Source organism: Crocuta crocuta, unplaced genomic scaffold (assembly GCF_008692635.1).
Source record: "Crocuta crocuta isolate KB4526 unplaced genomic scaffold, BGI_CrCroc_1.0 scaffold108, whole genome shotgun sequence".
In the NCBI taxonomy this organism is placed as follows: Eukaryota; Metazoa; Chordata; class Mammalia; order Carnivora; family Hyaenidae; genus Crocuta; species Crocuta crocuta.
Genome location: NW_027532825.1, coordinates 4,796,288 through 4,810,497, shown reverse-complemented (window position 1 = coordinate 4,810,497; position 14,210 = coordinate 4,796,288). Strand labels below are relative to the sequence as shown.

At 55.4% G+C, this 14,210-nt stretch overlaps 1 protein-coding gene across 1 annotated transcript in view; it reads left to right on the top strand.

The window, feature by feature from the left end:
• Nucleotides 1–14,210, top strand: part of ABCA13 (ATP binding cassette subfamily A member 13) — a 329,169-nt gene that overhangs the window by 154,461 nt on the left and 160,498 nt on the right. Inside the window, exons 38-42 of the mRNA XM_077781120.1 lie at nt 661–841; nt 2,606–2,824; nt 7,014–7,210; nt 8,450–8,607; nt 10,379–10,609. Of these exons, the coding sequence (XP_077637246.1) occupies nt 661–841; nt 2,606–2,824; nt 7,014–7,210; nt 8,450–8,607; nt 10,379–10,609 (986 nt within the window). The remainder of the gene's footprint in view (nt 1–660; nt 842–2,605; nt 2,825–7,013; nt 7,211–8,449; nt 8,608–10,378; nt 10,610–14,210) is intronic.

Below are 14,210 nucleotides of genomic sequence, written 5' to 3'. Positions count from 1 at the left end.
TATGCAGGTTCCCATCACGATCATTTTATGCCACAAGCCAACATTGTAAGGTAATCTTTTAAAAAATATTTTAATATTTATTTTTGAGAGAGAGAGAGCCTGAGTGGGGGAGGGGCAGAGAGAGAGGGAGACACAGAATCCGAAGCAGGCTCCAGGCTCTGAGCTGTCAGCACAGAGCCCGACGCAGGGCTTGAACCCATAAACCACGAGATCATGACCTGAGCTGACGTCGAACACTTACCTGACTGAGCCACCCAGGCACCCCTGTAATCTTTTTTTCTGACCACATAAGTCCAATAAGAATCTTGTAGGAAACTTGGAACACACCCCACAGTTACTGGCTCTCACCTTCTCAGGAGACCGTCATTCGTGGACACTGGTGCGTAACCTGCCTGTGACCGTCCCTCTGAATATGTACACGTTGCATGCGTGCGTGTTCATTTCTCTTCCTACGAGCTGGGTAACATAAGGGCACAAACGTTCGTCGTCAGCCATTTCACTTAATCGCCACCGTATGTAACTGGCTTCGCGGTTCTGGTGAGGTTCGAGTTGCCGTGTGTGCTGCACGGGGCTCTGACTCGAATCCGCGGCAGACGACTGGACTGGTGAGTGTGAGCACCCCCGGGAGTGCTCCAGGCTGACTCTGCCTCTTCTTCTCAGGGTCCTCGCTACAGAACGGGGAGGGGAGGCCAGCAAGGGGCCCCCCAGGCGTCGCCCTGGTGTCTGTGACCAAGGAATATGAGCCCCACAAGGCGGCCGTCCGCGACCTGACCCTCACCTTCCACAGAGGCCAGATCACTGCTCTGCTGGGGACCAACAGTGCCGGGAAAACCACGGTCATGTGCGTGTCCTTTCACCCTCGTCAGACGCGGGCTTGATTCTAAAACATGTCCGTTTATGAGGCTTAGATTTTTTTTCTTCCTTTTGGATTTGAGACAGAGCCTCTGTGCCCTCTGGACGGGGGCAGTTCCGTGGGGGGTCCGCAGCAGCCGCCCGTGGCTGGGGGGAGACGGGGTTTTACCGCTCATTCCTTTATTCCCTACAAATAACGCATTGACTGTGGTTTTACTTTGGTCTTCAGCGGCCTGCGCCGTACGACTCCTTCCATCTTCCCGTCGCTACCCCTCGCTATGGGAAGATGAAATTTGAAACGATGTAAATGTTTTAGCCACCTGAGTATTTCTTTGGTCATGTTCTGCTTTTTGTGTTTGGGCTTTTTCTGTGAAGGCTTGGTGTTTGCTTTGGGGTCCAATGGCTCCAGGATTTTTTTTTTTAATGTTTAAATATTTATTTATTTATTTTTGAGAGAGAGAGACAGAGAGACAGAACGTGAGCAGAGGAGGAGCAGAGAGGGAGGGAGACACAGAATCCGAAGTGGGCACCAGGCTCCGAGCTGTCAGCACAGAGCCTGACCTGGGGCTTGAACCCACGAGCCGTGAGATCATGACCTGAGCCGAAGTTGGATGCTTAACCAGCTGAGCCACCCAGGGGCCCCTGGCTCCAGGTTTGATTAAAGAATCAAATCATGCGATCCCATAGGAAAAAGGTGCTCAAAAGTGTAGGGTTCACGCAGTAGCCTTGAGCTGTCTACAGAAACAGGGCTCTTCCGGGTAAAAGCCCCAACGTGGTCAAACTCCTCCCAGGATAAGCCCATTTCTCTCGGTTCCGTTTTTGTACTACTAACATGAGCTTAGTTAAACATAAAAGTATTATTTGCTTTGAACTTCTTAAGAAACTTGGCAAACATGTAGAAGGCTTCAGACATCTCAAACAAAAATCGAGAGAAACAAAGGAAAGTTTTCCTATTTTGTGAAATGGAGCCGGAGAGCCCACTGAGCACTCTTGTAGGGTTTTCAGAGTGGAAAAGTAGGCATTCTGCGGAGAATGACTCAGAAAACCAGCGTTCCACATTGTGCTTTGGGAGTAACCTTTTTTCTTTTCTTTTCTTTTTTTTAAGTTTATTTATTTATTTTGCAAGAGCGTGCAGGGGAGGGGCAGAGAGAGGAGGGAGAGAGAATTCCGAGCAGGTTCCTAGCTTTCAGCACAGAGCCCAACATGGGGCGCGAACTCACAAACCGTGTGATCATGACCCGAGCTGAGCTTAGGAGTCAGGCGCTTAGCCGACTGCACCACCCAGGCACCCCTGTATCATTTCTTAGAAACGTAAAACCAGTCTAAAATCTCAATAATAAGCTTCCTGAGATAAAGCAGCAGGCGAAAGTCCTGATGTGATGTGGACATGCACCCGAGAGAAGCCAGGAGTCCCGGCCATAGCGCTGAGCGTCCGGGCTTGTGTGCTCTTGGCTTGTTTCTACTCACGGGGACTTGAGTAAATACACATCCCTTTGGCCAGTTTCCACGTCTGGAAAACAAAGTGGGATTTATCACCTTTGGCCTACGTGCTTCTAGAACGTTGTGATCAGCATGTTTAGGGGCGTGTAAACATGACCAGAAGCCCACTTCTCCAAGGTTCAGCCGGCCAGTGTCCGCTGAGCTCCTCCCGGCTCGTAAATGACTGTGTCCAGAGCAGGTCCGGGGATGGTCGCCCCACACCCCTCTGGGCCGCGGGCTCCCGGGTCCTCTGCTGATTTGTTCTCTCCGGCAGATCCATGCTGACGGGGCTCCACCTGCCCACTTCCGGCACCATCACCATCAACGGCAAGAGCCTGCAGACAGACCTGTCTGCCATCCGGAGGGAGCTCGGGGTGTGTCCGCAGCGGGACGTGCTGTTTGACAACCTCACCGTCCTGGAGCACCTGGTCCTCTTCGCTTCCATTAAGGCGCCGCACTGGTCCCGGAAGGAGCTGCACCAGCAAGTCGATAGGTTAGCACAGCCCTGTCTTTGGTGGTGACGGGGGGACAAAGAGATGCTTTAAAAATACCTTTGGTGTCTTTCCTTGTGAGGAGAGGAAAGCTAGCAAACATCCTTAACTGTGGAGCCAGGTCACAGCCACCAGTCCTGGGAATCCCAGGGGCTTCTCAGGGGAGACTCTGAACTGGACTTGGCCTTGGAGATAGGCGAGCCCACATGGGAGCGTGGAAGGTTTGTGTCTGGAGCGCCGGGCCAGGTGGGTGTCCTGAAGTGAAAGAATGGAGGGTGGGCTGAGAACTGGCTCCAGGGGCCTAGATGGTACTGCCAAAGGGGGTCGGACTCCTTCACGCAAGCAGGTGCGCACGGCCAGGGGAGGGCACCCGGGAAGGCCTGTCCTGTGGCCCTGGGGCAGGGAGCACAGCCCTGGGGCAGCCCGGGGACAGAGGCCACTTTGAGCTAGAGGCTGTGACAGTCCGAGGGGTGGCCAAGCCGGTGGGGCAGGAAGAGGACATCCCAGATCTGAAGTCTGTACAGAGTCGGAAGGAGCAGGCTGTGTGGACCAGCTGGATGTTCAAGGTGGGGAGGGGATGAGTCCAGGAAAGGCTGAATGCATTTTCAGGTGGTGGTGGTGACAGCGAAGCCCCAGGGTGGAGAACACGCCCCCGGGGCATGGTGGGAAGGGGGAGAGCCGGGTGGGCCTGTGAGGCAGAGGAGAGTCTCCATGGACCAGAGAACGGCGAGAGGCACCAGAGGTCCCTGGCTGGAAATCAGAGCGGTGTGTCAGGTGGGAGCCCGGACAGCAGCTGCGTGGAAACTAAAGTTTATTTATTTATTTTGGGAGAGAGCGAGAGAGAGTGGGGGAGGGGCAGAGAGAGAGAGAGAGAGAGAATCCCAAGCAGGGTCTACATGGTCAGTGCAGAGCCCAATGCAGGGCTCGATCTCATGAACCGCAAGATCAGGACTTGAGCTGAAATCAAGAGCGGGACGAGGCCAGCTGGCCTAGTTCAGGAGGGGAGTTGGGGCCAGGAGAGCAGATGAAGCCAGCAGAGGTCACGGGCGGTGAGATGGCAGGAGGGGTTCTGAGCAAATGTGAGGTGAGAGAGGAGGGGAAAGTCACGACACGCCCGGCCTCTGCTCAGGCAGGTGGAATGTGGCCTTGTTCCTGGGAAGGGAGAGGGCGGATGTGGGAACGGGGTAGAGAAGGCATGAGTGTGTCTCGGAGGCGTGCGTTGGAGGGGCCGGACGTGTCTGACACCAGAGCCACGGCGGCCCCATGTGCATCACCTTCTGTGCCGGGCAGTGCTGTGGCCGCACGCGGGCAGCTTGCTATGCGGTCTTTCCCGGAGTCAGGGAGGGGGCTGAGGCTCAGGGCCGGGGAAGCCACACTGGACCCGGGGCTTGGATGCAGGGACCTTTCTGCGTCTCCCTTGGGCTGGCCGCTGCGCTGCACAGTCTGGGGTGCAGGTCTCTGGGGAGCAGACGTTTGCTGTGGGGGAAGGGGGTTCACGGGCACGTTTCTGGTGTTGCATCTCAGACGCCCGTTAGGAGATTCCAGGGCCTGAGGGGATGTGACGGCAGTGCATGCAGGGNTCCGAGCCGCCGTTACCCTGATGGACGCATTGAACGCCATTCGGACAACGTCTGCGTGCTGCGTCTCTGGAGGCGGATGGTCCCTCATGCCTCCACTTCCCCACATCTGGGAGGGTCAGTGCCTGGGCCGACGTCAACCGGACCACGGTGGCCGTGTTTAGGGGGCACATCAAACCCCTCTGGAGACCTGCTCCTTCTCTGATGCCCGTATTCAGGTTGGGGGGGGCAGGTGGAGTCTGAACCCGGTGGAACGAGCCTCAGTGGGCATGCGCCCATTAAACCACACGTCGGAAGAGGAACTTTATCGGGACTTCAGTCGGGGAGATGTCGCTATGGGGTTCCATTGGCCCTTGGAGTTCCGGGGTGCACCGTGGGGCTCCAGGTATTGGAGGGTGATGAGGTCGTCAAGGTCCTGCGTGCAGGCAGACAAGGGAGGGCAAAGGACCGGATGCTGGGCAGGTGACAGTGGGCACAGTGTGGAGACAGTGGACGAGTGAGCAGGACCAGCCAGGGGACGAGATGGAGAGACAGGTTGGGGAGAAGACAAGTGCACTAAGGACGGGGGTGGCAAGTGCTTCAGATGCTGTTGAGAGTCGGGTCCAACCAAGGCTGAGGGGCGACCTGTGGATTTTGGGTGTGGAGGTCACTGGTGACCTTGACCTGAGCAATTTAGGAATGTGACCTTCCTCCTGAAGGTCGGTGGGAGGGTGAGCACAGCACATGAACTTTACAGTTAAAATGTTTAATGTTTATTTATTTATTTTGGGGGGGGTGGGGGGAGAGAGAGAGAGAGAGAGAGAGAGAGAAATGAAGAATTTCAAGCAGGCTCCATACCGTTAGCACAGAGCCTGATGTGGGGCTTGAACCCACAAACCTGGGATAATGACCTGAGCCAATGACACTCAACTGATGGAGGCACCCAGGTGTCCCAAGGGGACATCCCTTTTGGAGGGAGGGAGGGCCACACGTGTGCGTGGGGACAGTGGGCAGCTGAAGGGTGTGGGGGTGGGTGACCAATGGAGGCCGGGACTAGCTGGGAAAAAGGACATGGTGGACAGAGGGGATGTGGGGCATCGACCTCCAGAGGGCTATGGATTCCGGAAACGATGAGGTCCCGGGTACAACTGGCTATGAGTGCATGGGAATCAGGTTCAGGTCAAGATGATGGAGGGGTTTGAGGTTCAACAGAAAAAACGTTCCTCAGAAGACCTGCCTGGGGACACTTGACATCTCACTGGCTCTGTTTTCTATTTGTTTTCTGAGCCAATTGATCTCTGGTCAATGTGCCTGAGTTGGGTTTAACAGAGTCACCTTCTCCGCTGTATTGGAATCACCCAGGTGGGGCCATGTGGGTGGGCCATGTCTAATTGGTGATGGAGGGTCATGACAGTTATCAGCGGAAAATGCTCTGTGACGTTTGCTCTAAACATAAAGTGTATCCTGCCCTGGGGAGATACATGAGCTCTTTCTGGGCCAGGATGGAAAGTTTATAAAAAATTTTTTAATGTTTTTATTTATTTCTGTGAGAGAGAGAGAGAGAGAGCGAGCAGGGGAGGGTCAGAGAGCGAGAGAGACAGAATCTGAAGCCGGCTCCAGGCTCTGAGCTGTCAGCACAGAGCCCGATGTGGGGCTGGAACCCATGAACCGTGAAATCATGACCTGAGCCGAAGTCTGACGCTTAACCAGCTAAGCCACCCAGGCGCCCCCAGGATGGAAAGTTTATAAATAGTGACACGGACAGGACACATTTATGTAAGGATCCAGCAAGCAAGTCCTTGGGGTTTCACCCAAGTCTCTTTGCTTAGGCTTCTGGAACTTTCTGGAACCAGATGGTTCTTACTCAACTGTGTGGAAACCTTGTGATGCTCTGGCACCCAGCGTCTTGTCGACTGCGTGCTGGCAAGCGGGAGTGAGAAGGATGCTCACAGCTCAGCGGGGAGGGGTCCTTGGGATGGGGGCCAGGCTTGGGGAACAACAAATAGAATGGAAGAAGGTGTGGGGGGTGAGTATCTGCCGAGCTAACAGGGGGCCGCGGCAGAGAGGGAAAGAGGAGACCACAGAAGGAGGGGAAGCTTCACAGGGGGAGGCTGCCCTTGCACCGGGCATCCGGGATCTGGGGCCCTGAGGGAGGGAGTCGATGGCTGACTCTCCCACGAATGGACCTGACAGTTCCTACTTTGCTTGTGGCGTTTCTCGGGAACTTCCCGATTCCTGAGTCAGGGGGGAGGGTGGATACCAACGGGGGTCGGGGGGCCCGACTCTGAGGCCTTCCCCAGACCACCCTGTGGTGTGCGATGGAGCTGGGCCTCCGCTTTGCTCCGTCTGACCCCCGCAGCCCATGCTCTGGTGGAAATGCCGGCCCCGCGATGGGTGACATGAGGAGACACCTTGTCCAGAGAGGAGACGAGTATTTTCCAAAGACAGTACTTGGCGGGGCCTGCTGGGCAGGCCTCGCACGGGGCCCATCGGGCGTGATTTCCCCGGAGGCTGGGGGTGCGGGTGGCTTCTGGGCCTTCTCCATGTCCTCGTTTGTCGTCGTTAATGGGGTGCCGTCCGAAGCAGAGCTGTGAGGCCTTGAGGGGGAGGAGTGAGGGCTCTGCTCTTGTTTCAGAACCCTGCGGGACGTGGGCTTGACGCGGCATCGGCACAAGCACACCCGCCTGCTCTCCGGAGGCATGAAGAGGAAGCTGTCCATCGGCATCGCCTTCATCGGCGCGACGGGGACCGTGGTGCTGGACGAGCCGACCAGCGGGGTGGACCCCTGCTCCCGCCGCGGCATCTGGGACATTCTCCTCAAGTACCGAGAAGGTAGGAGGGGGGTGCTGTCTCCCAGGGACCCTCGAGCAGGAGCAGGAAGGCCTGCTTCCGCGAGGAGCCGGGACGGCCCCCGGAAGGACACGTCACCTTTTCCAGAAGAAACCGTTGTCCCGAGAGCCGATAGAGATCCCTCTGTGACACGCCGTCTCTGCAGTGCCTGGGATGGCTTCCTTTGAGTCTCACGTCTCAGACGGACTTTGTGACGGTGTTATTGATGCGTGTTGTGTGGGATTCCAATCAAAACTGTACTCATCTCGGGGCGCCGGGGGGGCTCCGTCGGTTGAGCGACCGACTCGATTTCGCCTCAGGCTGTGATCCCAGGTTGTGGGTTGAGCCCGGTGTCTGGCTCCGTGCTGGGCATGGAGCCTGCTTGGGATTCTCTCTCTGCTCCTCTTCTCCTTCTCCACCCGTGCTCGCTCTCTCTCTCTCTCTCTCTCTCAAAAGGAAATTGAACCCCTCCGAGTTGTGTGCTCTTGTGGAATCATAGGTGACTAGAGCAGCTGTCCTAGCTGTAAGGTGGGGTTGAGGAAACCAGGGCACAAAGAGACGGCTGTGGGGTCTGCTCACAGCTACAGAGGTGGCTCAGGGACCCGGGGGTGCCGGGGACTCTGGGCTGAGGGTTCCGTGTAGGACCTGTGTAGTCCCGGGTTTCCAGGTTAGGGCGTGGTAGGCGCAGATACTCCCACCTGGGACTCTTTCTGTGACCCCGACAGCCTGGGCGCAGTGCCCTGGGTGTCTCGTAGAGAAACGCCCTAATCTGGACGTGAGCAGTGGGGACGGGGTGACCTGTCTTGTTACTGTGAGTCTGCAGAAACGCTACTTTGCTTTTTTCTCTTCCCTTTTGAGTACAAAGTCATCTGACTTGACCTGAGCCCCCACCTCCCGGGGGGAGATTAGGATTTGCTGCTTAGGATATACATAGAGAGGGGCGCCTGGGTGGCTCAGTCGGTTGAGCGTCAGACTTCAGCTCAGGTCATGATCTCATGGTTTGTGAGTTCGAGCCCCGCGTTGGGCTCTGTGCTGACAGCTGGGAACCTGGAGCTGCTTCAGATTTTGTATCTCCCTCTCTCTCTCTCTCTGTTCCTCCCCTGCTCTCACTGTGTCTCTCTCTCAAAAAGAAATAAACATTAGTAAAATATAACATTAAAAAATTTGTGATGGGCTTAAACTGTGTCGGGGCCCTGGGGGCCTTCATGGTGCCGGCCTCCACGCCACTGTCTTGGGGTGCAGGTCGGACGATCATCTTCACGACCCACCACCTGGACGAGGCGGAGGCGCTCAGCGACCGCGTGGCCCTCCTCCAGCACGGCCGGCTCCGCTGCTGCGGGCCCCCCTTCTGCCTGACCGAGGCCTACGGCCAGGGGCTCAGCCTGACGCTCACCAAGCAGGTATGAAGCACGGTGACCCAGGTAGGCGGAAGGAGGGCCCTTCCTGTGTGGGGCATGGGAGGCAGGTTCTGTGCCACCGTCTTATACTTTGGACTCAAACCAACTTACCGAATGTTGACTCTGAGTCCAGCCTCGCCCGTATGCTGCTGGAGTAGGAAAGAAGGCATGGGGGCCTTGGGGCTCGGTGCATGTACGTGCGGCGGGCTCGGGAGCTGGAGGGTGGGGGCTGCTGTGGGCTTCTGGCGGTCAGGGAAGAGAGGGACTGAGCTGCAGGTAGCATCTCCTGGTGGCTCCGGACAGGGGCTTACCGTGTTATGGGTGGACTGGAGAAGGCGTCGGTAATTGAGCGGAAGCCTCTGTGTATGGCAGCCCAGATGCCAGAAGAAATCCCCCAGGGCTGAGCGGAGAAGTTAGCTCCTGTGACCCCAGTGCATTTGCACTGGTAGAAGCATCAGGTGAGGCTCACAAGCACCTGATTGGTAACAGGTTTGGCTGGGTCTGGCCAGGCTGTGTCATGGCCCAGAAGTTCTGTAAGTATTTGTCTTTTTCTTATTTTTTTAATGTGTATTTATTTTGGAGAGCGAGAGAGAGACAGAGAGTGAGCAGGGGAGGGGGAGAGAGACTGGGAGACATAGAATCTGAGGCAGGCTCCAGGCTCTGAGCTGTCAGCACAGGGCCCCATGCGGGGCTCAAACTCACAAACTGTGAGATCATGACCTGAGCCAAATTTGGACGCTTAACCCACTGAGCCACCCAGGAGATCCTAGAAGTGACTATCCATTTCGGGGGCTAAAGCTTTATATTCATGCAGTGAGGGTCCTGCAGATTAAAAGGCACACCTCAGAGGTCCCGTCGACTGAGGCCGGGCACAGGTGGCTGTGGAGCTGGGATGCAGGCGGTGTGGGCCCCGAGTCAAGGTTCCCGCTTCCTCTCTGACTTAGGTGAAGTAGCTTGCTGTCCCCAGGTGCCTCCTTTCCTTCGTGGTTGGACCCTTGTCTCCCCTTTAAGAAGACCCAGCCCTATGGGGCGCCTGGGGGGCTCAGTCGGTTAAGCATCTGACTTCAGCACAGGCCATGATCTCACAGTTCGTGGGTTCAAGCCCCGCGTCAGGCTCTGTGCTGACAGCTTGGAGCCTGGAGCCTGCTTCAGATTCTGTGTCTCCCTCTCTCTCTCTGCCCCTCCCCTGCTCATGCCTCGTCTCACTTTCAAAAATAAATAAACACTAAAAAAAAGAAAAGAAAAAAAGAAGACCCAGCCCTGTATCCTGTAGTCCCGTTGCTAAGATCGTCCCCAGGTGCAGGGGGCGCACGTGAGTAGAGCCCTCTCCAGGCCTGCCTCATGGTCCTGGTGACCATGGCCAACGTGGGCGTGCGGGTCTCACCTCGCTGGAATTACCACCGTAGATTTATTTTTAAAAAGGAAGAAGTATAGGGGCACCTGGGGGGCTCGGTTGGTTGAACATCTAACTCTTGGTTTCTGCTCAGCTCATGATCTTATGGTTCATGAGTTCGAGCCCTGTGTTGCACTGACAGCGTGGAGCCTGCTTGGGATTCTCCCTCCTCCTCTCTTTCTCTCTCTCTCTCAAAATAAATGTAAAAATTATAAATAAAAAGAAGTGCAGTGTGTCCTCGAAATGCCTGTGGCTTAAATGACATTTCTCGATTTTGCTGCTTTGCGTTGGAATTTCAGACGTGACATCGGATGAGGTACATTTGGTATTTTTGGACTCACGTTCCTTGCCGTTTTCTCCCTTCTTCTGTGGGACGGCCAGCCTTCTGCTCTGGAGGCCGATGACCTGAAGCACGTCGCTCGTGCCACATCTCTGATCCAGACCTACGTCCCACAAGCCTTCCTCAAAGACAGCAGCGGGGCCGAGCTGGTCTACGGCATTCCCAGGGAGGCAGATAGAGCCTGCTTCAAAGGGCTGTTCCAGGCGCTGGAGCAGAACCTTCCCGAGCTGCACCTGATGGGCTTCGGGATCTCAGATGCCACATTGGAAGAGGTACGTTCAGATGGCCAAGTGCGCTTTTAACTAACTACATTCGATCTGCCCCCTTGCGTTAGCGGCGAGGGATGGGTAAGCGGGGGGGAGGGCACGTGACGAGAACACGTCCATTTTTGTTATTTCCAGGTTCTGATCGTGCCACACAGCGTAAGCCAGTGCGGACCATAGCTCGCCACATGCGTCCCTGTCGTTCTTTAGGGGAAACCCGCATTTTTAGAATTGAGAGCTTTGATGTCTTTAGTCCGGAGTCATTAGATGTCTGAACGCTTGTCAGTAGCTGGAGGTTGGCTGGCCTTGGCTCCTCACCTGGAGATGCCCTTGCCTTTCCCTGTGGACCTCCTTCTGTTTGGGAGCCCAGGGCCCCACGCTGGGCAGAGGAGGAGATGTGCAGAAGGCCGGGCTCACGATCGCTGCTGGCTCCTGCCAGTCCCACGCTGCCTCCCAGTTACGCTTTCCTGTCACTTGGGACTGAGCTGGGTGACATCCACCATTCGGTGTGGTTTCCTGTACTGTGCAGCACGAGGCATTTCCTCCAGGAGGGACTGGCCGCAGGGGGAGCCGAACCCCGGGCAAGCCTCGCTTGGGGGTCTGGAGGTCAGCTGAGCCCCAGACGAGTTGTGATTTTCCGTCGTTACGAGCGATAGAAAGTGCTGTGGATTTGGGATGAGAATCCAGGGATGCAAAGGAAAAATCTGGGAGGAATCTTGGAGCCCTGTGTCTTCGTGAGTCAGGAATAGTCCTAGAGGCTGAGGGTTTGTGGTTTGCAGTTAGCACTCAGAGTCAGAAACAATAGTAGAAACCTTACAGAACCATGAGAACGAAAAGATCGTGACTTTTAGAATGTTGGTGGCTGGGGCGCCTGGGTGGCTCGGTCGGTTGAGCTTCTGACTCTGAATTTCAGCTCAGCTCATGATCCCAGGGTCCTGGGATCCAGCCCAGTGTCAGACTCTGCGCTGAGCATGTAGCCTGCTTGGGATTCTCTCTGTCTCTCTGTCTCTGTCTCTCTCTCTGCCCTTTCCTTTCTCTCCTCTTTCATTCCAGAAAGAATGAAAGAATGTCAGAGCTTGAACTTCAGGCTGTGTTTCTGAACAGATTCTGGGGCTGAAGGCACATCACTGGGTTAGGGACGGGAGAAAAGCAGTGACCAAGTGTGTGTGAATCAGTGTAGATAGTGGCCGTGACGACTTTTGTCTGGAATAAGATGGTCATAAAAGATGGTAAAACGTAACAAGATTTAGCATGCATTGTTTTTAATGTTTTTATTTATTTCTGAGAGAGCACAAGCCTGGGAGAGGCAGCAAAAGGGGAACAGAGGACGAAGCAGGCTCTGGGCTGACAGCAGAGAGCCCGACTTGGGGCTCGAACTTACCAACCGTGAGATCATGACCTGAGCTGAAGGTGGACATTCAACTGACTGAGCTGCACGCCACCCCACCTGCCCCGCCCACATACTGTAACTTGCTACTATTCCTGTACTAAGGGTGAGGATCAGAGACTGACTTCTATACCCCCAGTCACACAGCTCACCAATGGCAGCACTGCCCTGGGACATAGGTTTGCTGACAATGAGTCAAGGTCCCTAAATGCGCCCATGACTTTGTGGGCGGTGCTCTGCCTTTCCTGAGCCACCAGCTGTCCCCGGGTCCTTCTGAACAGAGCAGGTGCACAGACAGGGAACAGCCTAAGCGTCACCCATGAAGGGTGCGGACTCGCCGAATCCCTTGCGTTGGGGCCAGAGATCTCCTGCCGCCATTCTTGAAGGCTGGACGTGTGCCAGTTCGGTTCTGCCCCTCCCCCTCATGCCGCACACGGACCCCGCCTCATGACCCTCTCCTGGTTTGTCCCGCGTGGCCTCTCGCCGCCCACACATGGAGATCCGCGAGCGAGTGCGTGCGTCTTCGTCACCCACCCTGCACACCAGCCGTACCCAGCGCGGCGCCCGGCACTAACGGTCGCTTACTAAATACTTACTAAATGAACCATGAATGTCCATTTTCTGGGAGCAGAGCATTGTAGCGGAAAGGGTAGGAGCTCTGACCTGGCCGGGTCTAATCCAGATGCTTCTCCCTTCCAGTCAGTGTCTAGGGCCTTGGATAAATCACTCAACTCGGGTGGCACTCGGGGTTTGGATCTTTGAAATGGAATGAGTGGAGCGGCTTACTTGGTTATCCTAGGGCTTCACATTAACACTTCCTGCCTGGAACAAGCCAGCCAGAAATGGGAAAGGTTCTTCCTGCCCGTGGAGACACGGAGAGTGAAATCGTTGGCATGGCTTTGGCATGGCATGGAATGAAGTCGCATCTGTGCTCCGGGGAAAGGTGCCTGCTGCTGTGCCCGCAAACCAGCACTCGGGATAGTCGGGAAGTTTGCAATCGCCATTTTCCTGTGCACTCAGAGAGGCACCACCTTTGAGAGTTGTGTTACTGGTTTGGGTCGTTTGAAATGGAAAAAGAGGGGCGCCAGCGTGGCTCAGGTCATGATCTCGCGGTTCGTGGGTTCGAGCCCCGCGTCGGGCTCTGTGCTGACTGCCAGCTCAGAGCCTGGAGCCTGTTTCAGAGTCTGTGTCTCCCTCTCTCTCTGACCCTCCCCTGCTCACGCTGTGTCTCAATCTCTGTCTCTCAAAAAAAAAAAAAAAAAAAGGCATTAAAAAGTTTAAAAAAGGAAAAAGAAAATAATTTCTTGTTTCTTTTTTCTTTTTCTTTTTGGTCTTTCCTATTAGCTTTCATGTTCTCAGTGAAATAGGAAAGAAAGGCATCAGCTATACATGAGCACGGGGGGAAGATTTATCGAAAACAGTTTCCTTTGCGTCGTAAGGTGGGGGCGTGGCCCGTGGAGCCCAGACTTGCTGTGTGCATCTGTGGCTGACCACCTCCGGGCTCTCCAGGGGTTTACCAGATGCCTGGCATCTTGTTCGCAGGGCCCACCTTTTGGACCAAACCCACCTGGGGATAAAATAACAAGCGTTCACGGTCAGCATCCGTACACTTGCATACTCACAGGTAAACGCACGTGGCAGGAAGAGCTAGCTTTGTGGACGTGGCCTCTCATCTGTACTAATAACGTGGGGGGCCCGGGATCATTACCGTTAGGTAGAGCGAGGTTTTGTGGAGCGCCTGGCTTGACTGTTTTAGGAATTTAGGCGTCGTGGGGAAAAAGTTGTGAGGGGTCTTCATGTTCCGTGTGGACGCTTAGCTTTTAAATGCTCTGTTAGGGGCACCTGGGTGGCTCAGTGCGTTAAGAGTCCGGCTTCGGCTCAGGTCATGATCTCGTGATTCATGGGTTCAAGCCCCACGTTGGGCTCTGTGCTGACAGCTCAGAGCCTGGAGCCTGTTTCAGTCTGTGACTCCCTCTCTCTCTGACCCTCCCCTGCTCACGCTGTCTCTATCTCTCTCTCAAAAATAAATAAATGCTCTGTTAGTCGTTATGCAGCCAGGATCTGTAGGCAAAACGTCCATTTAGGGAAAGGCTTGTTCATAGCTACGGTGTGTAGAAGCTACCTCCACATTCTTCCTACTTCTCTCCCTCCCCCCTCCCCTCCCTCCTCCCTTCCCTCCCTCCTCCCCTTCCTCTCTTCTCTCACCCCTTCTTTCTCTCCTTC